The sequence below is a fragment of the Suricata suricatta genome, chromosome 10, assembly GCF_006229205.1.
Source record: "Suricata suricatta isolate VVHF042 chromosome 10, meerkat_22Aug2017_6uvM2_HiC, whole genome shotgun sequence".
NCBI lineage: Eukaryota > Metazoa > Chordata > Mammalia > Carnivora > Herpestidae > Suricata > Suricata suricatta.
Window position 1 is genome coordinate 103,978,502 of NC_043709.1, and position 26,033 is coordinate 104,004,534.

The 26,033-nt window shown below is 45.3% G+C and overlaps 1 protein-coding gene, 1 long non-coding RNA gene and 1 pseudogene across 3 annotated transcripts in view; 1 reads left to right on the top strand and 2 right to left on the bottom strand.

Moving 5' to 3' along the window:
- CACNA1C (calcium voltage-gated channel subunit alpha1 C) overlaps positions 1 to 14,793 on the top strand; it is a 721,004-nt gene extending 706,211 nt beyond the window's left edge. Inside the window, exons 45-48 of the mRNA XM_029953179.1 lie at positions 3,009 to 3,115; positions 3,482 to 3,585; positions 5,265 to 5,600; positions 7,486 to 14,793. Coding sequence (XP_029809039.1) covers positions 3,009 to 3,115; positions 3,482 to 3,585; positions 5,265 to 5,600; positions 7,486 to 7,788 — 850 coding nt within the window. The 3' untranslated portion in view covers positions 7,789 to 14,793. The remainder of the gene's footprint in view (positions 1 to 3,008; positions 3,116 to 3,481; positions 3,586 to 5,264; positions 5,601 to 7,485) is intronic.
- On the bottom strand, positions 668 to 2,793 carry LOC115303944 (annotated as a pseudogene).
- Positions 12,609 to 25,446, bottom strand: LOC115303405. 2 transcript variants are annotated; one of them, XR_003914034.1, is made up of 5 exons: positions 25,406 to 25,446; positions 20,946 to 21,077; positions 15,760 to 15,953; positions 13,441 to 13,589; positions 12,609 to 12,828 (listed from the first exon to the last, which is right to left on the bottom strand). It is a non-coding gene; the product is annotated as an uncharacterized LOC115303405 (long non-coding RNA). The 2 variants fall into 2 exon arrangements; XR_003914033.1 differs by having other exon boundaries at positions 25,374 to 25,428.
- Between the last annotated feature and the right edge of the window lie 587 nt (positions 25,447 to 26,033).

The following is a 26,033-nucleotide window of genomic DNA, read 5'->3' on the forward strand; positions in this document are numbered from 1 at the left end:
CCTTATTAGGGAAATGGATGTATGTCCCCCCTCCACACACAAACACACCCACGCACGCTATCCCCTGGTTAGCCTGGCTTTTCTTGTGATGCAATGATTTCAGGAAAACTTTAAAACATTGTTTCATTAACTTCTTTCTGAAACCAACTGTCATAAACATACGTTACATTGAGACTCAGTACACACATACATGTATTGACAAATAAATGTTCATGAAGCTTCTCATACTAAAGCCACCCAGCAGAGGGCACTATTGGCAAACAGTGGCCGAGATTTTTGTCAACGCTGGCGTTTTTTAAGAGAAGGGTTTTTTAACTACAAGTCCAGACGCATTAGACTGTTGTGACATTTACTTAGTTATGATCAATACGTTTTGATGGCTGGTTTCCAATGGCTCAATTGGAAAAGCATGCAATTCTTGATCTCGAGGTCATGAGTTCAAGCCCCACGTTGGGTGTAGAGGTTGCTAAAAATAATAAAATCTTTTAGAAAAAAAGAAAGAAAGAGAAAGCAAAGAAAGAGAGAAAGAAAGAAAGAGTACATGAAAAACCTATGAACATGAGCCCCGGTGAACAGGACACACAAGCCTCCTCACACCTTCTTTTGTCTTATAAAAGTCTGACTTCTTTGGAGTAATGTCTTGCTCATTCCAGCAGCAGTGTTCCAGTTAACTTGGTTCCTTTTTCTCTAGGCTCAAAATAAAATCAGACTCCTCTTGGTTCAGGGCCTGAGGTGAGTCTGCAGCTGGTGAAGAGAGCCGTCTCTTTCAAGGGGCCTCCAGTAGCTTTGTGAGCTTGGTGATGGGTTTGAGTTCTGCCAGGATAATGAAATGCTTCCTCATCCAAACAAACTGTACACCCACCATGGGCCATTTGGGGCTGTCTTTGCTGGTTGGGTCATAACAGGGATGGTTTTTCTCAACGTGTGTGTAGTCTGAGTCAGCGTCTTTCAGAAGCCTCACAAGCGCTTTGAAGCCTGGCTTCTTCACAGTTGCTACGGTAGAAGGCTTTTTTCTCCAGCTTCAGGGCTGGAAGAAAGTTCCGGGCCGGGTAGTTGTGAACACCATCCCAGCACACAGTCTGCTGGGACTGGGCTTGAAGATCAGCAGTGCTGAACATCACATCTACACCTTTTTCTAGTCAGCCTTCTGGCCCTGACTTTATCAGCCACTAACTGCTTAGAGTCTCCCTTAGTTTTTAGAGGCTGAAGCCTTCTGAGGGCTGGAGCTTATCCACTTTAGCTGATGCCCCTGCTGGGTTCTTAGTCTTGGCACATTTTCCTGATGGCCCCTTATTGTCTGGCCCAGCAGGCTCCGCAGCCCCAGGCAGCCTGTTCCCCAGTCTTGAAAGGTCTCTTCCAGGGGGCCCGAAGACCAGACGATTCTGGAATCAACAAAGAGACAAAGAAAGCAACTCTGTATCTGCTCCCAAAAACCTCCCAGGCTCCAGAAATCCAGGCCATAATTAGCACTTTAAAAGAAAGAATAACCTAGTACACAATACTGTAGAATAGGTTAGAATAAGACAATAGAAAATAGTGTATCCAATGTCACAAAGGTATTATTTAGTGAAATATTTGTTTAATTGCCAATACATGTATGTGTGTACTGAGTCTCATAAAATATATTCGTGACTGCGGGTTGCATTCAAAAAGTTTAAGATGCATTGTTTTAGAAGCTTTCCTAAAAGAAGGACCAGCCTGTTAGCCTTTTGATTTGTAGAGGCTGCAAATGTTCACATGGCCACATACCCTAGAAACAGCATATGCTTTCATCCGTTTTGGCTCTTATTGAGTGCTTGGTGCATCTAGGCTCTCTGCTAGACCATGAATAAACTAGCCTCAGCACTCGAGGATATTTTACGAGTAGCTAAGGTCTCCGAAGAGGGAGATAACATGGAGATTGCTCTAATTACTCACAGAGTCGTACAAGCAATGCGGGGAACAGACATTCAGATAAGGTCAGGGTCAAGGTGACCATAACAGGCTCCTTGCACAAGATCAAACAGAAGTTGGGTCTTCAAGAGTGAGTACAATTTGGATAAAAAGATAATATAATATAATAGGATGAGCTCACCATGTCGAAAATGAGAGGAAAGGCCTGAAAGTTTTCAGTCAGAAATTTTCCTGCACATTTACAAAAGCTCACGGTCAGTATGCTAGGAGCAGGGAAGGCATCACAGTCTCTGCCCTCAAAGCATGTGGAGTCACAGCAGGGACAGAATCCGTGGCCTTGTCTGTAAAATGAAGGGGTTAAAATGCACCTGTCACAGTCCCACTGGGGACTGTGAAATCAACTTAGTGGATCGCAGATGACATTGTTTGATGAGATAGAATAAAGTAGCTTAGAAGCCACCAGAGTGCAATGCATGCAATAAAGGTAAGTATGGTTCAAGAAGTTGAGTTCAATCAGATGTGTCTATGTATATGGGACCACAAGCAGTATATTTCTTGTGAGTCTCCATCAAAAAGGCTTAGAAACCATTGAGTAGATGCCCCCTAAGGCTCATTACAGCTCTGTTAGTCACTGACTAGATGACTGGACATTTGTTGTAGGCAACCACTTGTGTGTCCTGATGCATAAGGGTGGGCAGAAATTAGGGGAAGGAGAGAAGATTGGGCTGAAATTGGGAGTACTTATGGTAAATAGCACCCACATCTGTAAACAGAGGAGCCTAGACTGTTCCTGAAAAAATCTTGTGGGTCAAAAATTGTTTTCCAACTTTCTCACCAAATTTGACTCAGCGCCTCACTGCCTCGAATCAGAAATGCAAGGCTTATGAGCAGACAGGCCATATATGAGGAGCTGGAAACATCTGTGATACCAGAGAGCCAGGCCCAACCTGAGGGAGCAAGTTCCTGCTGCCCCCTAACTGCATGGTCAGGAAAGAACAAAGTGGAGGTTCCCTTCACTAAAGGAGAAAGCAAATTGCCTTTAGGGGTGGCAGCTATCTCTATAGGGTGGCACTTCTCGGCCTCCCGGAATAAGCCCCAGGAGTTCTCTGTTCCAGGCTCTCCTATCAGGATGATGAAAATCGGCAGTTAACACCACCCGAGGAGGACAAGAGGGACATCCGGCAATCTCCAAAGAGGGGCTTCCTCCGCTCAGCCTCACTAGGTAAATACTCACATTTCTCTCTCTCTCTCTCTCTCTCTCTCTCTCTCTCTCTCTCTCCAGATGTGACCAGCCAGGGGTCACCCCCAGGATGACTGGTCAGGCATTTGGGTGGCTGAGAAACTGCTGTGGCCTGGCTCGGACAACCCTGCACAATGGCTGCCCAGTGATGAGATAGGATTCTAAGGGCAGGGCTTGCTGGGTGGAACTTGGCCATATGCTACATGATATGGAAGCCAAATGGTAGAGGAGGCGATCCAAGGGCCACTAACATGGCTTCTACACCCCCCGCAGCCCCCCAGGGTATGAGCCTTGCAGGCCTGTGTCCTCTTTCCCTGCGCTGATCACAGTTCTTTGGCTGCTTTGCAGGTAGAAGGGCCTCCTTCCACCTGGAATGTCTGAAGCGACAGAAGAATCAAGGGGGAGACATCTCTCAGAAGACAGTCCTGCCCTTGCATCTGGTTCATCATCAGGTAGCCTCGACTTTTGGATACATCACTGGCCACCACCCCACAGGCTACACAACCCCCACGATTATGGCAAATCCCAAGACACCACTCAGTCTTCCCTGACTTGACCACTCATAGTCCCAACCCCTGACCCTAACAGCCCCTGATGAGGGCACTTATCCACACAAGTGACAACCTTAACAAGGTCTATCATTTCCCGTGGTGGAAACATAGCAACTACTGGTGAGCAGGAGCTCCTCACATGGTCCCAAAGGGTCAGCAGTGCCAGGATTCTGCCTCACCTTTCTTCCTACAATGGTACAGATGTTCCCTCCACAGACATTGGCTTACACTACAGAGCGCTCAGGTGGATGTGCTTACATATAGAGTTACTTACAGGGTTATGGATGTACTTACATAGAGTTCCAAAATCCACAGAAACAGAAATGATCAAAGACTCTCCCAGCAACATGGTCAGGAGTAGAGACTGATATTCAAGGAAAGTAGGTCCAGAAAGATTTGATAGGTGAGGTACCTCTTGGCATGGCTGACTCCAACTAAGCCAGTGAAATCCAAGACACCAATATCCAACATAATCTCAGGATCATAGAACTAATGCAAACCTCAAAGGACCAAAGCCCAGTCTCTTACCTCTGGGAAAATTAGGGTCTAAATTTCCAAAACATTTTACCTCTCAAATTGTATACTCCCTCACCATAGGCCTGTGCATTAGATTATTTCTTCTCATACCCAAGGGCACTCAACTACCAATCAAAACTTATAATGCTCAAAAGATGGCCTGTGTGGTTCAGCTAAGTTTATATTATTTCAGCTCAAAGTATCCACTGTTTCGTTTAAACGATGTGGCATTCCCAGCATACATACGATTTCCACGGGACTTTCTGGAGTACTGAGCATAGCCTCACACTTCCTTCACATCTCCACGGAACCAGGGACCCAAGCTGGGGACGGGACCATCAAGAGCTGTGGGCAGGGGAGGTGGGCTGGGGGGACACTGTGGGTGCACACTTTCTCGTGGACACGTCCCCTCAGAGCAGGTCAATGTGGTGGTGACGTGCGGGTTAGTAAATAGTCTAGTTCTAATCAACATGTAAATAGCCTAATCACAGCACAGTTTATGATTTGGACAATAACGCAGAGACAAGCTGAGCTAAGGATCAGCAGGACATTCTTAATGGCCTGATTAATTGTGAAAATTAAAACAATAAGTACTGATTTTTGTCTAACACCTTATGGTGCACAGTATACTCCTTCACAGACCATATTGCACTTAAACCTCCTGTCAGCCCCGCAAGATAGGTAGATAGAGGACATTCGTGTGTTCTGGTTTTACCGCTGATGACGGCAGCGTTCCTTCTAGACCGCTCACAGGAAAACCAAAAGCTAGAGAATTCGTAGCTGACTGGCAATAAGGCCAGTGCTGAGAAGCAGACGACCTTGATTCCACTCCTTAGCAGCCTTCTAGATTTGGAGGAGAAAGTGATCACTGCAGACAGATATGATCACAAAATATATTTTAGGGTGGCAGACATGAGCACTGGTTCGTGATGGGATGGGATTCAGAGGGCTGAAAATGATGGGTGTGGGCTCCAGGCGAGTGGAGCTAGCTGGGAACGTCAGCTGCTAAGAACAGGCAGAAGCCTGACCCCTTGCAGTAACCCATGCCCCTTGTGTGTCCGCAGGCATTGGCGGTGGCAGGCCTGAGCCCCCTCCTCCAGAGAAGCCATTCCCCCAGCACATCCCCCAGGCCCTGTGCCACCCCACCAGCCACACTGGGCAGCCAAGGCTGGCCCCCACAGCCTATCCCCACCCTGCGGCTGGAGGGGGCCGAGTCCAGCGAGAAACTCAACAGCAGCTTCCCGTCCATCCACTGCAGTTCCTGGTCCGGGGAGCCCACACCCTGCAGTGGGGGCAGCAGCACCATCCGGAGAGCCCGGCCGGTGTCCCTCACTGTGCCTGGCCAGGCTGGGGGCCGGGGCAGGCAATTCCACGGCAGCGCCAGCAGCCTGGTAGAAGCGGTAAGTGACCCCGAGGTGCACAGCAGGCAGATGGGAAGGAAAGGCGGAGGGCAGCAAGGGGACTTTGTGTGAAGAACAGAGAAGGTCAGATCTGGTTCTTTCCCAAGATGTCCAGTCTCTTGGCCAGAAAGACCCTGACTCCCAGGGCCTACCAAAGGAGGGCATAGTGTGTAGAAAATGGTGATCACACAAGACCCTAGAGACTTCTGATTGGGCTGGATCTGCCACAGGAGGAGAAAGTTCTGAACAACATATCCCTGCTGTAGGCCAGTGAACCCCGAGCAGAAACCCGGCACCACTGTACAGCCAGAGGTGAGCTCTGACTGCGCCAGATGCAAATGTGGGCCTGGGCTGGGTGTGTACAGTATCAGCAGCTGTGGTTCTCGAGCCTGGGGCTCATTAGATTAACCTGGGGAGCTTCAGAAACCAAGGACACATTACATGGATATTTTTTAAAGCCCTCACAGCCAGGGGTGACAATCACTGTTCTAAAACAAGAGTGCTTCCGGCCTCCTCCATGCTCTGCCCTGGCCAGAGCAGCCAGTGCAGTTCTGGCAACCACATTTTGGGGGACTGTGACGAATTGAAAAAAGCACAGACACCGCAAGGGGTTGGCAAGGCCCCTAGACACCATTTCCTATAAGAACTGTCTGGGAACGAGGGAAGCAAACCTGGACAGGCGACGGCTTAGGAGGCCACGACAGGCATCTCAAACCTGTGAGGCCCCTCGTGTCCTTCCTGGGCAAGGGGCTTAAGTGAGGGCCTGGAGCAGATCAACCTGCCACGCAGGCAGATTTCAGGTCACATGAGGAAGACCTTTCCAACAGAACTTTTCCCAAATGAGGAGGGCTTTCCCGTAAAGGAGTGAGCCTGCCATCACTGGGCACATGCAGGCAGAGACGGTGCCCATCCAGTCATCAGGCTGTCATGCAGGAGGCAGAGTTAAACCAGATGACTTCTAAGGTCCCTTCCAGCGCCAAAACCCTGTTCCTAACTTGACCTTGATTATCCCTCATTCAGTTCACAGATTCCACCGAGTGCTGACCACGTGCAGGCTCTAAGTGCGGGGAGACAGCTGAGAGACCATTTTTTGCTCTCATGAGCTTACGCAGTAGTGAGGAGACACAGACAATAAATAAACGTGTGTGGCATATCCCACAGGGTGGGAGCTCTGAAGAAAACTTGAGCAGGAGAGGAAATAAAGAGTGATGGGATGGGGGAGCAGGACAAACGGAACTGGGAGGAAGGCATTCCAGGCTTCACTATGAATCCCTTCCCTTTGGCTCAAAGCCAGTCACTAAAGCGGCCTCTAGGAAGGAGGGAGCAGCTCTGGGATCACCTGCTGGCCCTTTGGAGCTGGAGCAGAAGCAGGTGCAGACATGCTGTTCTGCACACATCCCCACGATCCTTGCCCCACAAATAGGCAAATAGGATTGCAGCAATAGGCAAGGGGCACAAGGTAACAAATGGTTAACAAGTTTCACAAAAGGAGGAGAAGGTTTCTTGGCAAGAATAATATGAGAGGCATGTAGGGGTGGCAGGGAGGAGAAAAGACAGGGAAGGCTGGGTTCTGCCTTAGCAGCACAGCGATACCCTGCTGGGCCCTCTGTGAGCCGAGTTCTCATGTGTTTGACAAGAGTTTTTGAGTGTCCCAGCCAAAATATCTCTCTTCCAGCCCACACACTCCTGCCTGGTTCCTTGGGCAATGCTCACTGTTCAGTCCTTTCCTGTGAGCACCCCTACACACACACACACACACACACACACACAACTTCCCAAAGGTACCAATCACAAGCCCCTTCCTCTAGTCCTAAAGAGAAGAGTTGAGCTCCAGGAATAATGTTCCTCTTTGGTTCTTCTTCATGGTCCTCCCTCCCTGCTTCAGGTCTTGATTTCAGAAGGACTGGGGCAGTTTGCTCAAGATCCCAAGTTTATCGAGGTCACAACCCAGGAGCTGGCTGACGCCTGTGACATGACCATAGAGGAGATGGAGAACGCCGCAGACAACATCCTCAGTGGGGGCGCTCAGCAGAGCCCCAACGGCACCCTACTACCTTTCGTTAACTGCAGGGACCCAGGGCAGGACAGAGCAGGGGGCCAAGAGGGCGAGACCTGCGCGCCCACCCTGGCGTGTCGGAAGAGCGAGGAGGAGCTCCAGGACAGCAGAGCCCACGTCGGCAGCCTGTAGTAGCTAGGGCTGGGGAGACGCTGGGTTTTTTATTTGTTTCAATGTTCCTAATGGGTTCGTTTCAGAAGTGCCTCACTGTTCTCGTGACCTGGAGTTAACCGGAACAGCGTCTTCATTCATTTCGTTGGGACAAGACGCAGAGTTGGGTGGTGGTGGAGAGTCAGTTTTTCGGGGGGCATGGAAGGCAGCAACCCCAGTTTGTGTTGTGTGCACAGAGGCAGAGTGGTGAGGAGGAGTGGAAGAATCAGGGAGGGAGAGCAAGAGAAGAGACGCCTGCCCTCGCCTCCGGGCATGAAAGAGAACCTCAGCTTCCTGCGGTAGCCCTCACCAAAAGGACCCTATGTCAAACGGGTGTCTTTCAACTTTGCTTGTTTAAAAAAAAAAATCTTTTTGCACATAGTCTGTACGAGCCTCACTGTCTCCATCGAGCCAGGGCCCTGTGGATTTGTAGAAGGAAGCAGGGGTAGGACTTCAGCGAGGACCCAGCCCCATCCCAGCAGAGAGGGAGGAAGAAGAGCCAGAGGCCACAGGAGCACAGGAACCGGCAGCGGAGGGCTGGGGGCGTGGCCTCCCGGCCTATGCCCCGGCCACGCCCACCGGCCTGCGTCGGGATCCCCCTGCCTGCGCTGGGCGCCCGGCTGCAGAACCGCGGCTGGGCCTGCGTGGGGGGAAGGGCAGCCAGCTAGCTCTTGACGCGAGGAGGTGGTGCTGGGCTTCTGTTGAGCGATCTTTTGTTCTGTGGTTTGACATTTTTCTTGATAGCATGTTGCAGTGTTCGGTTTTTTTGGGTTTTGTTTTATTTTCATCTTGTTTTCCCTGAGGGAGGGGAGGAAGAAGTGTTTACAAAGCCTTGTAGCCACCCACCTTACTGTTTTCACTTTTGCAAATGTAAACCAGGTTTGGTTTTACTGTATTTAAAACGATTGTGGTTTTCTTTTTCTACGGTGGGTTCAGTGGAGCCGCTGTAGGCGAGTTTTACCAGCCATTGTGTATGCGCAGTAATTTGTTATAATTTCCGTAGGTAGTAACAACAATTTTTGGAGTTTGGTTTTATAATTTAAAGGTAATGCACTTGATGTGGTCTTGCACATATGGGTGATTGAGTTGGGTTCTTTTTAATGCTGGGTGTATCCGTGGGTGCCAGAGAGAGGAAGCACGGATGGGAGTCTCTGTGAGTGTGTGTGCTACGTGTGTAGTGGGTTGTCAGGGCACATGTCCTACGTGTGTATGGGCACCCATGTTGTGCGCCCATGCGTGAATGAGTGTGTAGCTCCCCCTTTCTGGTCTAACTGTGGGGAGATCTGAATCTGGGGCCATTTGAAAGCAAAAACAAACCACTGTCTCTGCTTCTGAAACGGGAATCAGTAACTCTTTGCATTTTCTGTCCCACAAGATATGCAAAAACAATGCAATAATATTCATTTTAAAAATACAATTGTGAGTTGTGTTGGCATTAAAACTGTATGTAAAAAAAAAACACAGAGAAATTTAAGGGAAAAACTCAAGAAGGCGTTTTGCTTCGATATATTCCGTGTAATGTTTTATTGCATTGATAATGTTTCTGTTGAAGAAACTGCTATACTTGAATTCAGGTCAGTTTCAGTATTTTACAAATATTTTTTTAAAACTGAATTGCAATTGTGCCAAGCGAACATAATGAATTGAATTAAGTTTGTTTTTGAATTCACTTCTTGTATATTTTGCTGCATGTAAGTAAATCATTTTGTATTTGGAGTGTGACAAGCTTTACCCTTTAACTCTGGAGTGCTTTTCTATATGTGGTTGGGGGAAAGGGAACGAATATTCTTTTAATTTGTACAATGAGTAAAGGTATCACCAGTGTAAATCATTACTCTGCAATCCACAAACAGGTTTGGACAATACTGTTTTGCATATCTTGTGTTCGCTTCCGTTTCCCTCAATTTCTCCAAAACTCTATGATAAGTATATTCATACTACATCTTGCTTTGAGAGACCAGGACATGTCTAATTCCTGTCTTCATTCTATCCACTCTGCTCCAGTTTTCTGATTTGGACTTTCTCTAGGGACAGTCCTTCACCATGACGGGACATCACCGGGCTGGCATCAGGATCCCCCATGGGAGAGGTGGCTGGCTTTGCTGTTCCACCGCACAAAGTTTCCTCAGTGGTTCTCTCAGGAAAGTGTTCAGTGACTTGAGAGGATGGAGCTAGAGCCGGGCTGGTTGGAGGGAGGGAGTCCTCCCCTTGGCAACTGCTCTACCCAAACTCAGATGGCAGGGGCCGGAAAACAGCGACCAGGTAAAATCTTTGTCCATCCAAAAGTCAGCTCTGTGTTGTTCGCTTCATCTCTTCCTCGCTCTGGAGCAGGATTTCCTCCAGACCTACCCTAGTGTGTGTGGCAGCCATGGAGGGGACCAGGGCCACCAGGGAGGAAGTGTCAGGAGTTCACAGTGATCGTGGAACCAGAGACTTTGCGGGAGCATCTCTTAGGCCCATATGCATCTACCTAGAATATCATCCTGTCAGTGCTGTTTCCTTCAGATAGATTTCAACAGTGATGGTTGAAAAGGAAGTGATGTGGGGAAAACAGGACCCAACCGTTCATCCAGGATTTACCTATTGAATGTCTTCTGGGCCCAGGTGCTCTCCTTATATGAGCAGCCTAGACATTAAAGTTGGAGAAAGTCCATTTCTCAGTGAAGATGAGTTTCACTTTCAAGGATTGATTCATGAAAAAGTGGAGAAATGTGCTGGATACTCCCAGGTTAGCTGACAGTCTAGAAGCAGAAGGGTTTCTTCCTGTTTCTCCAAGCCCAACCCATCCAATCTTTTTTGGTTTGTTTTCAGTGCTGTGGAGGCCTTCTAGAAATTACAGTTAGGTACCACCCTTTGTCTAGTTTCCCAAGGTATCTGCCACTGTGCTGCTAAGATTTTAGTTATAAGAGAGAGGGGAGCCCTTTTGTATTAATACCTGGTTCTTGCTGTACATTTGGGCCCTGGATAGAAATTTGGGATCTTAATTGACCACATGCACACAAACACACACAACACACTCACACACTCACTCAGCCTTCCTGCTGTTTCTTTTTTCCTTTTGGACTTCTTCTGCATCACCAAATCTCATTGGCCAGCTGCAGAGGCTGTCTCGAGCCATGGGGTCTTTCTAGCATGACCTCATGGTCACTTGGTAAAAGGCTGACATAAAATACTTGTCATCATGACAGACTGGTTAAGTCCGTCATGAAATCATGAACCTCATCCATTAAGTGACGCTCACTTAGAGCAGAACTTGCCCCATCACCTTGTAAAACATAACTCAGATCCTCTAAGAACCCATGAGGGGCAGGAGAAAGCTGCTAATGGCTGAGGACCAGCAGGACTGGAAGAAGCGCAGTGTAAGTTCGGGGGGTGGTGAACGTGACTTATTTGTCCTCTGAATGGCCCAGACTCTTATTTCCATACTTGGGCTTTTCAGTAATTAGTTGTGTGTGTGATTTTCAGTTGTCTCCTTTCTGCCTGTTTCTAGAAAGTTCTTTTTGGTCTTGAACAGAAAGAGAATGTTCTCCTAGGTTTTGGCTTGATCCATGATTTTTTCTCTGCTTTGCTTCAGAGGCTGTTACTTATAGTTCCTCCTCTCACCTTCTAAGTCTGACAGGCTGCCCTCTGCCTGGGAGGTCCAAGGACAAAGGGACAAGGCTTCCTTCTTCTGTCTTTCTCCTGTGACACTGCTTCCAAATCTCAAGGGCTTGTCTGAAGTGAAACTATCATTTTCTCACAGCCATTTTCCTTCCAGAACTTCTGATCATTCACCTAAAGATAGCAAGGCAACCACAGGAGAAGTGTACCTTTCAATGCTAAGGTAAATATCTTTCTGAGAAATAAGAACACCCTGAAAATGAAGAGTTTGGAAGTTGTCGAAACGGTTTCATGGAGGCCAGTTGATGCATGCCCATCATTCCTAGGACATATAGCAAGAACCTAGTTTAGGAATACAGAATGCCCCTGGTAGTCAGGTTTTTAGCCTCATGAAAGCACAATTATAAATGTTGCTAAGGAGTATGAAAGCATCTCTGTCCTGAGGGACTTAGAAAAAAAAGAAATATCATTGTCTAAGAGTTAGAAACCATTTAGTAAAGAGGCCAGAAAAGGGCAATCTGGTTTCAAGAAAACCCATTTAAGCCCCAAGTTAGTAAAAACAAAACAAAACAAAACAAAAAAAACCTCACTGATAAGAGTACAGGCAAGTTCTATTTTTTTAAAGACATGGCTCTGGTCAGGGGACAGTATTGGCCAACTCAAAGGGCAGGTCTCAACCTTTTATGCACCTGTTCCCATTATGTGGAAAGAAGTGTCCAGTTCAACCACGTATAAAGGCCAGTACAGGGGAAAGTCTGATGCGTCAAGGATCACCTTTAGAAAAAGAGAAAACTAAAATTTCCATCTGGCATTGTTTTACCAGACAAACTCTTTGGCTAGATGTGGGGTATCTGCCACCCTATCTTTCCTCTCTGCTGGTGTCCCTCCCCTTGTATTAGCCAGCATGCCACTTAAAACAGGCTCTGGTCAGTTGGAAGGTATGAAGGGAGGCCTAATGTCACTTACAGCGAAGCTCCTGGTCATCACACCTGAGTTCCCCATCAGTTCCCTCTGAGGAGACACAAGGAAAAGAGACAAGAGAGCATAGCATCCTACAACTGTCGGGGAAGGGCTCTTCCCCTCCCCCAAGCCTTTCTCTCCATTCCAGACTCCTGCCCACCCTCCTTTGTCCTCAGCCTCCCCCCCCCACTCCGTCTACTCAACAGAAGAGTTGAGAGGAGTCCAATGAGCAGATTCTTCCATAATTTCTTTGTGAAACTAGTTCTGGTTTTAACTTTATTTCAAAGCAATGAAACTTTGCTCTGGAGCCAGACATCGATAGAACAGGTGGTTTCTGCCAGACTTCCACATGGTTGGGGAGACACTGGAACACCACACACATACACACTTCCTTAAGAAACAGGTGCTAGTGAAGAGGTTGAGCTTTACACACATGATAGTGTCCTCCCAGAGGGCTCAGCACTGTGGAGAGAGAACCAGAGTAACTTCCCTGGGTAGAAATAGTGCAATCTGAACCTATTATTACTGTGAACTAAATATTACTTATCTACACTGAGAAATACTACTACTTCTAAAATCAAGACCTTTCCCTCACACGATTTTAAGGGGTTTGCTCCACAGCAGATGCAGTGGTATAGACTCTTCAGCTCTCCAGTATCTAGGAAAGCCTTTTGATGGGTCTCTGAAGGGGAATTAGAGATTGCCAGCTAAGTTGAACAAATCGATTCAACACTGAGAGTAAGTCAGAGTTGGGCCTGTCCACAAAAACCCCCTCAGTCTTTACTAAATTGAGAAATACAAGACACAGACGAGATAATTAAACAACAGCTTGAAATGTCACATCACCAGAGTCAAATATTCTCCCTTCAGATCAGATGCTGGCCTCTTCCCAGAGTGCTGTGCACTCTCTTTTGGGGGGCATCCCATGCATTCCATTTCCCAGAATCTAAAATGACTTGCATAAGTTTCCTAGAAAGGGCAGCATGACATTTAATCTACCGTAAATCAGACATTTACTACATATTTGCCATCCCCAAATCACTCATGTACCTCATACATAAGGAAATATGTTACCTAGATCATTATCAGAAAAATCTCTTGGTGGAAGAGGTTGTACATCTTAAGGGAGGGTGATTTCTATGTGAAGAACTGTGGAAATGGACAGGATGGTTCCTATTTGCAGCTTAAGCCTGAAGAACTCTTGTTCCGATATGCTTGGAGCCCTGGAGTGTACAGGCAGGGGGATGAGGAAGGCGAGGGTGAGTGGGCGCCAGCCTCAGCACGGAGTCACTGCCAAGGGATGCCAAGGGCTGCAGGTTTCAGACCCCCTGCATGAGGTCTCTCCTGAGCCCGCAACCAGGAAGGAAGAGAAGAGAAAGTTCCCTTCTGTAGAGTCACAGGAGGAATAAAAGAGGACTGGTCACTGCGTCCTGTACCAAGCTCCCCCCCCCCCCACCGTAAGATTTCCCAACATGAAGAAACTATATCAAAGCTTAAAAGAAAAAAAACTTGGGAAATCAAGGGTAGACAGTTGTAAACAGATAACCCTGTGCAAAGGGCTCCTTCACAAGGCAACTCCAGCGACCCAGATGCTATGGGCTCTTTTATGCTTGCACACATCATACCGTCCATGCATCAAGCTGCATCACACTCCCCCAAGTTTGGAATCCATCTCTTGGTTTCTCAACTAGATTATGCACCACCCCATAGCTGCTTCCTGCCCTGCCCAGAACATGTGCTGTTCCCCCAGAGCCTCATGGGAATGAGGTCTAGCACCAAATAGGCGTGGATATCAGAGGCATAACCAATTTGGACAAATCTGTACTGGTAGTAGTTGAGAACAACCTGTAGAAAAACAGACAAGTTCGTTAAGAAATTGGGTGATGGGTCCCCTAGCTGGTGAAGCACCGAATGTCCGTTACTCTCTTAATCGTCCTGTTTTAATACCTATAGCATCCAAGAAAAATTCCCATCCATGTAAGAGGCTCCAGATACATCATTCTCTCCTCATGTCCTTCTGCTCAGGCCTGAGCCAATCTGTATCCTGCTTGTTCTCAGAGCTTCACAGAAAGATGAGCGGTGCCTCCATTGTCATCCCACTGCCTGTCACCACCCCCCACACCCTTGCACACCCCACACCTTCCTCTCCAGGCTCCACGACTTCACGGTCTTACTGTTGTAAATACTGTTGTACAGTTTGTAATCATCAAATAATCCCGTTGTCAAAGGCTGCGCCTTCTCACTCTTGAGAAAGGCCAGGGAATCTAGAAGGGGTAACCTTTCAAGAAGAGCTTCAGGGTCATCTCTGTGTGAGACGCTATGTATATTCCTGTAAGATTGCATTTTTATCTAAGGAATGATGTTATTTAAAAAACAAACAAAAAAACAAAAAACAAGAATTGCAAATAAATTTCTTAACAATGTCTACACTGGTTTAATCGTATCTTCCACAACCCTCTTCTCATGTTTCCTACAGGTTACAAAAATACATTTAACTACAGATCACCCTCTCAGAAGCTCCACAGGAGTGGGAAGCCGGGAAAACATGTGAAATCTGAATCCAATGATAATCTCTAACATTATTTCAGCAATTTATCTACTCCTTCCAATGAAAATGTTAACAGAAAACAGTCAAAAGTTGACAAGGAAAGAGAATAGGAGGAATTGAATAGATGATCCACAAACTAGAAGAGCAGCACCGCCCTCCCCCCCCCCGCCCCCCCCAGTATTTGGAAAGGCATAAAATTGGTTTTGAATGAATGAAAGGAAGAAGGGAGGAGGAAGGGAAGGGAAAAAAGGAGGAGGGAGGGGAGAGATCGGATTATGTATATTAAAGATTAGAAATGCAAGGTTCTTTTTTTGTTGTTGTTCTATTATTAAACTGGCTCTGACAAAGCCTCCAGAATAATTCCCTGTGTAAAAATAATTTGTCCCAGAAGTCCATGTGTCTTAGTTGAATACAATTATAACAACAGAAACCTCCTGCCCATGGAGGATCGAGTCCATTTTAAGAATTAAGAGACATCACCCAACCTCCCTACTTCTCCAGAGCTGCCCTCTTCCTTAGCCCACCACCCAGACCCTGAGCTCTGAAGTCTAGGGTCCTATGAGGAGAACAGAGGAGTGAAAGAGCTGGGGACAGTAGCTACTGGAGCAGGCTAAGAGGTACTCCACAGGGACCTGCCCACAAGGTCACAACCCATCAGCAGGTCCAGTCATTACAAAACTGCCAAAGTTTGTAAATGATACTTTTAACCAATGAGAATCAATTTAAGATTTACCCTATAACGAAATTACTTTGCCTTGCATTTTGTATGCTTTCCCGAATGGGAGTAAAAGGAGGGATAGCCCATTGCAGCAATTAAACATAACCATTGGAGCATGCCACCTAACTGAGGCATCCGTTGTGCGTGCAGGGCCTCATTTCTGCTTTACAATTTGGTGTCAGCTGTTTAGGTCTGGCCTGGCCTTCAAACCCTCTTCCTACATCAGGTCCACTTCTGCCCATTTCTTCCTTTCTCCCCAAAAGGAAGATGTGGTTGTTGATCTGACGGTCAGAGAGCCACACTTGCTAATGAGCTGGATTACTGCATGGTAAAAAAAAAAAAAAAAAAAATCAGTATACATACAAGAGACTCCTTCATGTCTTTTAATTTTCTAGCCTCCCTGTAGTGACCAAAACTAAGCATTTTTTAAAATAAATCTTTATCTCTTTCTTATTTTTTCTCCCTTTGTTTCCATATGGCTTGTCAGGTAAGTGGCTCAGCAGTCTCTCAATCTCTTGCTCTTCACAGTATATATGGATATATTAGCCCAAGAATTTGTGGAAAGTGGGGGAGCAGAAGACCCTGAACTGACCATGAGCCAAAATGACGGGCTCCAATCCAGCCTTCACAGAGCGTTGTGTTGTACATTCCCAGACATTATTCTGGCTAATGATAGAGTAACGTTTATTTTCTAATTGACTACAATTCCATGTATATAATTTCCTGGGGAATCCCACAGGAAGAAGAGGCAGGGCAGGACTTGGCACTTGATCAGTTCAAAGAACATCAAAATCCCCCATCACAAAAGTTGACCATTTAGCCCAAGTGTTTCAATGATACTCCATTGAGATTCCAGGTGACACAATTTTGGAATCAGAAAATATAGTTATAGATTTGAATGTCATTATCTCTGTGGCATGATTCCTGATACTCAGCAAAGCCTTCTCTCTTCACAATTGACACATACAATTCTAGCATGTCTTCTCTTTTTAACTTAGGTAATTCTTATCAAAGTGTGGTTTCTGAACCACCCAGCAGAATCGCTTGGAAGGCTTGATTAGAACATGGATTCCTGGGGCTCCTGGGTGACTCAATCAGCTAAGCAACCAGCTCTTGATTTCGGCTCAGGTCATGATCTCATGGTTCCTGTGTTTGAGCCCTGCATCGGGCTCTGCATTGCCAGTGCTTGAGATTCTCAGTCTTCCTTTCTCCCTGCCTCCCTCTCTCTTTCTATTTCAAAAATAGATTTTAAAAAAATTTAAAAGAATACATATCCTTGTTTTAACCCCAAATTTGTCCTTATCCCAAAGCTATTAAATCAGATACTTCGAGGTTGGAGTCCATCAATATGCATTTCAGCAAGCTTTCCCAGTTCTCATTTACACCAAACATTTTGAACTACTGGTAACAGACTGATTTCTATTAAAATGCAAGGTCCCTGGGAGAGGAAATTTTTTAAGCTTCTTTTATTCCTTCCACTACATCTTAGGGGAAACCAGAGGTCTGAGGGTATAAGTAAAAGATTTGAGAGGTTTTGATGGGAAATGGGAGCAATTGTTGTCAGCACTGAGGAGAGAGAGTGGAGACAGAAGGGAGGGTACAAAAATATGTGCAAGAGGGTAAGGGTTTAAGTAAAAGAACCAGAGGCATAGTGAGGCAAACTTCTATTTCATCTACCTAGGAATTTTGATTTGGCTGGGGAAGCAATGTAGTCAGATAAAGCAGGTGATCTGGCCTCTGTTCTAAGATCCAGAGAGAAACGAAAGGTGGCTTGACCTTCTGCACATGGCTGCCATCTTAAACCTCTTCTTAGGAAACTGGAAAGACTTCTGAAAACTCCTTTGAAGGTGTAGTAGTCCTCAAACTCAAGCTACTGTCAGGGGGGGCTCTCTCCTAGTCCTATCTAGAGCATCTTAAGTTAGAGGAATGCCAGCACTCTCATCAGGGATCAGACTAACGGGCTGGGACTGATAGGCTATAGGAGGAGAAAGAAAGAGAAGACTCTGAGTGTTGAGGGAAAGGATCTTGTTGAACTACCTGTACTTCAGGTGTTCTCCAAACATAGCAATGAGTGGCAGTCACCTCTAGAAATTCTACCTACATAATATTAAAATGTCAGGCTTGTGCTCAGGAAAGGAGAGAATTTGAGATACGTTAGAATTAGGATGGCTACATGGTATGTTGTCTACAACTAGGACTTCTGAGAGTAAAGAAGGCCTGGTCCCATAGTTGTTCAGTCCAATGAAGACATTTGGTCATTCTGGTTAGAACCCAGAAGGGAGTGTAGTCTAAAAAAGATGCAGCATGGGTTAGATGCCACTTGGTAGACAGAGTCTCCTTTACCTCCACTCTTGCTCCTAAAATCTACTATTCTCAGACTGACCTTTTTAAATAAATTGGACTATATAGGGTTGTGGGTAACTGTTAAGCTGATTAAAATAAATCAGATTACATCACATCCCTGCTCTCAATTGTCCAATGCTTTCTCATCACGTTTGGATTAAATACCAAAACGCCTGGGTGGCTCAGTCGTTTCAGCATCTGACTTCGGCTCAGGTCATGATCTTGGTTCATGGGTTTGAGCCACGCATCAGGTTCTGTGCTGACAGCTCAGAGCCCGGAGCCTGTTTCAGATTCTGTGTCACCCTCTCTCTCTGTCCCTCGCTTGTTCACACTTTGTCTCTCTCTGTCTCAAAAATAAGTAAACATTAAAAAAATTGGAAGTCTTTACCATGATCTATAAAGCCTTAAGTGTCTCATGTCACCTACCCCTCTACTCCTCAGACCTCATTTCCCACCACTGTCCCATCCCACTCACTCCCAACTATACTGACCTTCTTGCTGTCCATTAAACACATAAAATGTATTCATCCCTTTGCCAGTTATCAACTTATTGCCATGCTTTTTACCCTGCTCTGTGATACTAGAACTCAACCTTATGAACCTTTCTCCTTTGCCAGCTAGCTCAGTGTTCGTATAGTCTGTAAATAGAGGCACTGAAAGGCCATTACAAGGCCATTGCAAAATAAAGGGACTTTCTTTCACAATTCAGTGTGCTATTTTTAGACACATAGCCATGGAGCAGTATGTGGGAGGCTTGGTACTGGTCATCTCAGTAGCTTTTACATACCAACTCCAGCCAGCCAATGCCCTCCAGCAAGTTTCTCCACCATGGAAAAGGCCATGTTTATGGACGCACTCTGACCCATGCCCTCTGGCAAGTTTCCTTAGCACTGGAAGGCTGTGTAATCCTACAGCAGCCAAGCCTCTCCAAGGTCTGAGTCAGCCTTGAGGTGAGTGGTCAGGAGCGCTCTTCTAAGTTCTTGGTTCCTTCCTAAACTACTCTCCCTTAGCCCTAGAGATGGTAGCTGCTTTTTTCTTCTAGTTTGATAGTTAACCCCTTTTATTTTTTTGAGACTTTTTAAAATATATAGTTTATTACCAAGTTGGTTTCCATATAACACCCAGTGCTCCTCCCCACAAGTGCCTCTCTCTATGACCTTCACACCCCTTCCCCTTCCCTCCTTCCTCTTCAGCCCTGTTTGTTCTCAGCATTCAAAAATCTCTCATGATTTGCCTCACTTCCTCTCCCCAACTCTTTTCCCCCACCTTTCCCATTCCCATAGTCTCCTATGGTAAAAAGCATGGCAATAGGTCTCTCCTGTTAGACCTATGAGAGACAACATATGGTATCTGTCCTTCTCTGCCTGACTTACTTCGCTTACCATGACTCCCTCGAGGTCCATCCATTTTGCTACAAATGGCCAGATTTCATTCTTTCTCATTGCCATGTAGTACTCCATTGTGTATATACCACATCTCTTGACCCATTCATCAGGTGATGGACATTTAGGCTCTTTCCATGATTTGGCTATTGTTGAAAGTGCTTCTATGAACATTGGGGTACATGTGCCCCTATGCATCAGCACTTCTGTATCCTTGGGTAGATTCCAGCAGTGCTATTGCTAGGTCATAGGGGAGTTGTATTGATAGTTTTTTGAGGAACCTCCACACTGTTTTCCAGAGCAGCTGCACCAGTTTACATTCCCACCAACAGTGTAGGAGGGTGCCCGTTTCTCCACATCCTCGCCAGCATCTATAGTCTCTTGATTTGTTCATTTTAGCCACTCTGGCTGAGTTAACCACTTTTATAAGCAACAATTCTTTATATTAAATTTCTTCTATTCAAATTACTGGTGTGAGATCTGTCTCCTGATTGAACCCTGATACAGAATTGATACTGGAATGGCCTGAGGAGACAGACCCTCAATGATAGGAATGGGAGATGAGTTTGATCATTTATTAGCATCTGAGGGCAGTACTGAGTTCTTTACCAGTAGAAAGTGGATGCCAGTTTTCCATAACATAGAGTGACATGTGTTTGGGAGCCCAAAGAGCTGTTGCACTTATTATTATGGCAGTAGTAATGACAAGGATTGTGGTGTGGAACTGACTTTCCCGAGTGCATTGCATTACTTACGGGAAGAAAAAGACAAGCTCAGGCACATAATCTGAGAATCAGAAAGCTTCTACCACAGTCCTAATATAATATTTTATTTCTTATAACCAATATTGCTGAATATCGAGGACAAATTTAAGGAAGTGGCTGAATTACAATAGCAGTTGGATTGACAGCCTTTACAAGCTTCCTAAGTGAAAATTAGAACACTGATTGAGAAATAATGAGACCTTGAAACATGGATGGAGAAATCTGGTAGGATTCAAATGAAGTTGAGATTCTAAAATCTGCAAGTCACTCTGAGCACCCCTTTGCAACAGAAGCAGATCAGTGCTACAAAGACTAACCTTCCTTTGTTGGAAAACTCTATGATAACTTCATCTCGGGCAGAGGTTTTGAAAGGAATGCTTATTATCCTCAAGATGCACTATCATCACCTCTTGTTGCTACTAGACCCACAACTTGGGTCAAATCTCAGCATGTTTCAGGGGCTCAAACACACAGCATGACCCAAGAAGAAATGAATTATAAGACTTATAAACCTAGGAAATATGTGGGTTAGATTCAAAGGGAGTTAGAACATAGAGAGTAGAGGGGCACCTGGTTGGCTCAGTTGATTAAGCATCTAATTTTTTATTTCGGCACAGGTCATGACCTCACAGTTCATGAGATAGAGCCCCTCATTAGCATAATGCCTGCTTAGGATTTACTCTCTCTCCAAGTCTCTCTGCCCCCACCCGCTTGTTCCCTCTCTCTCTCTTAAAATAAATAGATAAACTTTAAAAAAAAAAAAAACATGGAGAGTGGAATAAAACTCGGTATCAAACCAAATTAATTTATACTTAGGTACTTACTAGAGATCCCAGATTTTACATTTTAAATTATGCAGCTAGAAGAAGTGGCTGTAACACCGTAAGTGGTCAATGACTCTTGGACTCACTAGTGTCCTCTGCTTAATGAGAGTGAGATGCCATCGTTTCCACGATCTGATAAAAACAAAGGAATCTGAATGCTTAGGAAGATGGAAATGTTGATATGAATTTATCATGTGTAACATGCATACCCATCCCCTCAACCACATTCCCTGAGAAGGCTTAGAGGACCTTCCCTTCACTAAGATTTTGAGAAACAAATTAGTGAAGGAGTACCTGCATCCTTTCAAAGCTCTGTGGTTACTCTCATTTATAGACTAGATATGGCCATGGGGATGCTACACTGATTTCAATAGGTTTAATGAAATCCTGGAGTTAGGCCAAGAGGCAGCATGTCACTACGTGACAAGGTGAACACATTTACTACATAAAGAGGAGCAGGAACAAAGGTAATCAGAATGCTTTTGGCCAATTGGGATCTCAAGTGGTGGTTAATTGATCATATAGTAATAAAAGAGATCTCCTATTAAAATATGGCTAGGTCCATGGCAGGACCAAATCCAGCCCTTACCTATTTTTATAAATAAAGTTTTATTGGAACACAGCTACACCCATGCGTTTACATACTGTCTATGGCTGTTTTCCTGCTATACCTATAGAGTTGAGTAGTTGCAACAAGGCCTGTTTGGCCTACAAAGCCTAAATTTTTACTATTTGTCTTTTCTCAATAAAAGTTTACCAACCCAGGGATGCCTGGGTGGCTCTGTCGGTTACGTGTCTTACTTCAGCTCAGGTCATGATCTCACAGTTTGTGAGTTTGAGCCCCGCATTGGGCTCTGTGTTGACAGCATGGAGCTTGGAGCCTGCTTTGGATTCTGTGTCCCCCTCTCTCTCTGCCTCTCCCCCATTCTCTCTCTCTCTCTTAAAAATAAATAAACATTAAAAAATTTTTAAATAAATAAGTTTGCCAACCTGCATCTATATAACTGAAAAACTTCTAGTTCTGTTGTTAAAAATCTGATTTGAGTCACTGCCATAGAGACTCAACTTTTCATCCAGTTTCCAGTCCTGAGCCAATTCACAGATCCATAGACCATTGGTTGAAGGGGAGACACTCTGCAGAATGGCCACAAGTATATACAGTAAACATTCCTCAAGACTTCCCTGAGGATATCTGTAGCCATTTGCCAGTAGTTGGGCACTGGGAAAAGGAAATATGCAGACTCTAAGGGATCAGTAGACACAGGCTCTGAATTGATGTTAATTGCTAAGAAACTAAAACACCACTGTGTCCCACCAGTCAGAGTGGGAGCCCATGTACTTGGATGATAGATACATACCTCACAGAATTGTGTCTGGTCAAGGAACTAATTTTGCAGCAAAGAAAGTATAGCACTGGGCTCACGCCCATAGAATCTTCCCACAATATCCCATTACCCGGAAGCAGCTGACTGGATTGAAAGGTGGAATGACTTCTGAAAACTCAGTTACAGTATCAATTGTGAGACCGCACCCTGAAAGGATGGGGTCTAACAGGCTGAAATACATGCTTTGAATCAGAAGCCGTTATATGGTGCTATCTCCCACACAGCCGGAATACATATATACCCTCCAAATCAAAGACCGGAAGCGAGAGAAGCTCTCTGCACTATTATACCTAAAAACACATTGGCAGAATTTTTCACTTCCTATTCAGCAACCATGAGCTTTTCTGGTTTGGACATCTTAGTTCCAAATGGGGAAGTGCTGGGGCGCCTGGGTGGCTCAGCGGGTTAAGCCTCTGACTTCCGCTCAGGTCAGATCTCATGTTCGTGAGTTTGAGCCCTGTGACGGGCTCTGTGCTGACAGCTAGCTCAGAGCCTGGAGCCTGCTTCCAGTTCTGTGTCTCCTTCTCTCTGCCCTTCCCCCTCTCATGCTCTGTCTCTGTCTGTATCAAAAAAAAAAAAATTAAAAAACTTTTAAAAAGAAGTGCTTCTATCAAAAGACATGATGGTTCCATTGATTTGGAAGATGAGACTACCACTTGGCTATTTAGGGATCCTTATGCTGAACCAACAGGCAAGATCCATATGCTGAGCTCTACAGGCTGGAGTGATTGATCACAATTGCCAATGGGAAATTGTGTTGCCCCTACCTAGTAGGGAACAAAGGAAACTATTTCTGGAACTCAGAATATTTCCATACCTAATGATGACAGTTAATTGGAAGGCAGCTATGCTCACCACTATACCACCAACGCTGATGACAGTTAATTGAAAACTAGCAAACAAACAAAAGAAAAAGTCAAGACTCAAAGATTCAGACCCTTCAGAAATGACAGTTTGGGTCACCCTATCAGGATAAGAACCCCCAACCAGAAACTTAAGTTTCTGGCTCAGAACAAAGAAAAACGTAAGTAAAGAAGTGAGAAATATCAACTATGACTTAGTGTCCAACTACAAGGATTGTATTCGTTTTACATATTTTCTTTTTGTATACGTATTTATTTGTAAATTGTAACTATTTTCTTTTTCTTCCTTCCCTTACTATTTTATATACACGGTTAAGTATCTGACTTCAGCTCAAGTCATGATTTCACTGTTTGTGTGTTCAAGCCCTGCATCAGACTCTGTGCTAACAGCTCAGAACCTGGAGCCTGCTTCTGATTCTGTGTCTCCTCTCTCTGCCCCTCTACCTCTCACACACTCCCTCTCAAAAATAAGTAAACATTAGGAAAAAAGTTTTAAAGGAGAGAAAATCAACTTTATAACTTAGCCATTAAGTAACAAAATTTTCAATGGAACTGTGACCAAATTTGAAAGTACTGAATACTGTTGGCAATGGATATAATGTCTATTGTAACTGTTTTCAGTTTGGAGAAAGTGTGAGCTCTTCTTTGTACAAATACAGCTACAGCTTTGTTAAGTGGAAACAGAGTTGTTTCAGTTGTTTGGAAGTTCAAATGTGTGCAGGACTATACATAAGGAAACTGAGTTGCCAAAAGGGTAGACTGTACCAGTTATCAATGTATTGTTTGGTGCTGTTTTGTTTTGTTTTTGTTTTTGTTTTGCCCAGCTTTGTGATACTAAGGCTGGACCCTGTAAACACTTCTCCTTTGCCAGATGGTTGGACGTTAGGATTCATCATTAGATACAATAGGTAATACGGGAAGGACACTAGGAGGCAATAGTATAAAGAAGGGACTTCCTTTCAATGTGCTACTTGTGGTGCAGCAGCCACCAAGTTCTGGGGTGTTAGAGGGTTGACAGAACTGGTCTAAGCAGGTCAGTGGACTGGCTCCACTAGACTCTCTGGCAAATGAGTCTGCTTCTACAGAGTATCTCTGACCCAGGTCTGTCACCTCTGGCAGGTTTTCTCATCCCCCACAGGCTATGTTTTCCTGTAAAAGTCATAGCCTTCCCTCCCGGTTCATCTCCACCAGCTCTGGAGGCAGAAGCTGCTGTGATTGCTACTTCCATATCCCTTGTAGTCCGCTTTTATCCCATTATGTAGTTAATCACCTTTGGCTACTTAGACTTTGCATCAAACTCTCCTTGTTCAAATTATTGGTGTCATTTCTGTTCCTGATTAAAACTTGACCAATACACCACCTCAGGGCCCTTGCTCTTCCCTCTGTCTGAGACAGTCTTCATCTGGATAAATAAATGTTCAAATATAGCTGTTGATGGACCACTATCATTGTCCAGACTGTCCTTCGTTGTGGTTAAACTGAAGCCTCTTATGCAGCCTGATTCTTTGAAACAAGATGGCTCAGATCCAACCACTGGGCACCACTGCCTGCAACCAGGATAACCCCAGGGAAAGGGGACATGCAAGGGTTACTTGTGATATAAACCAGATCTTGCATTTTAGCTCTCAATAAACCTGCCTGATAATAGTATTACCACTACCCACAAGCCCTAGAAATAACATCAAGATTCTTTGAGAGCACAAGATTATATTCCATTTGTCCAAAAATGTATTTATTGTGCCCCTATCATGTACCGGACACTGTTCAGGGCACTGGGGATACAGCAATACTTGGCTCTGATTCACCCCTAAATTTTTTCACAGTTCCCTCTTCTACACAACCTCCAAGCACCCCCTGAATAAAACTTCATCCACAGAGCGTGGCTTCCCCATAAGCCCAGGTGAGTTTCAAAATGGGGTCTCAGAGGCCCCCGCACAGAGTTGTGCTCATGAGAGTAAAAGGCGGCATCTAGCAGCACCGACTGCCAAGCTTGTGCGTGGTGAAGAATGTGTGAGCCCGGCAAGTTCTCATTTACAACAGGAGGTACTGGGACCTCAGGTCCCACCTGTACGAGACCAGTGCAGATCAAGGTGGGTCATTCAAAACAGTAAAAACCTTTACAGGACTGGCCTATGCAGGAGCCTTCTTATCTAGGCAGAAGGGTCAGAAGCAACAGTCACCTCAGTCTCTGGCACTCTCTCCTCAGACTTACATAAGCCCCTCAGACTGTGCCTGGGCCAGCTGCTGGAAGAAAGCAAAGGAGTATTGTTTCCTGGGAGGGAAGAAAAGCTGTCTCCATAGATGCATTAATTATGACACCAGCCAGCCTCTGAAGTCCGTGTGTTAGTTTCCTATTGCTATGTAGCAAATCTCCACAAACTTAGCAGCTTAAAACAACATGCATATATTTTTAAAGTTTATTTATTTTGAGAGAGACAGAGAGACTATAGGGGAGCAGGGGCCGGGCAAAGGAAGAGGCCGAATCTCAAGCCGGCCCTACGCTATCAGCACAGAGCCCAGTGTAGGGGTTGAACTCACAAACTATGAGATCATGACCTGAGCCAAAATCAAGAGTCAGACACTTAAGTAACTGAGCCCCAAGGGCACCCCAACATGCACATATTATCTCACAGTTTCTGTGGGTTAGGAGCCCAAGCGTGGGTCCTCTGCTCATGGTTTTGCAAAATTGCAATCTAGGAATAAGCTGGGCTCTATTCTCATCTGGAGCCTTGACTGGGAAAGAAGCCACTTCAAAGTTCATTAGAGTTGTGGGCATAATTTAATTCCTTTGCAGTTGTCTGACCCTATTTTCTGCTGGCAGTCAGCTGGTGCCACTCTTA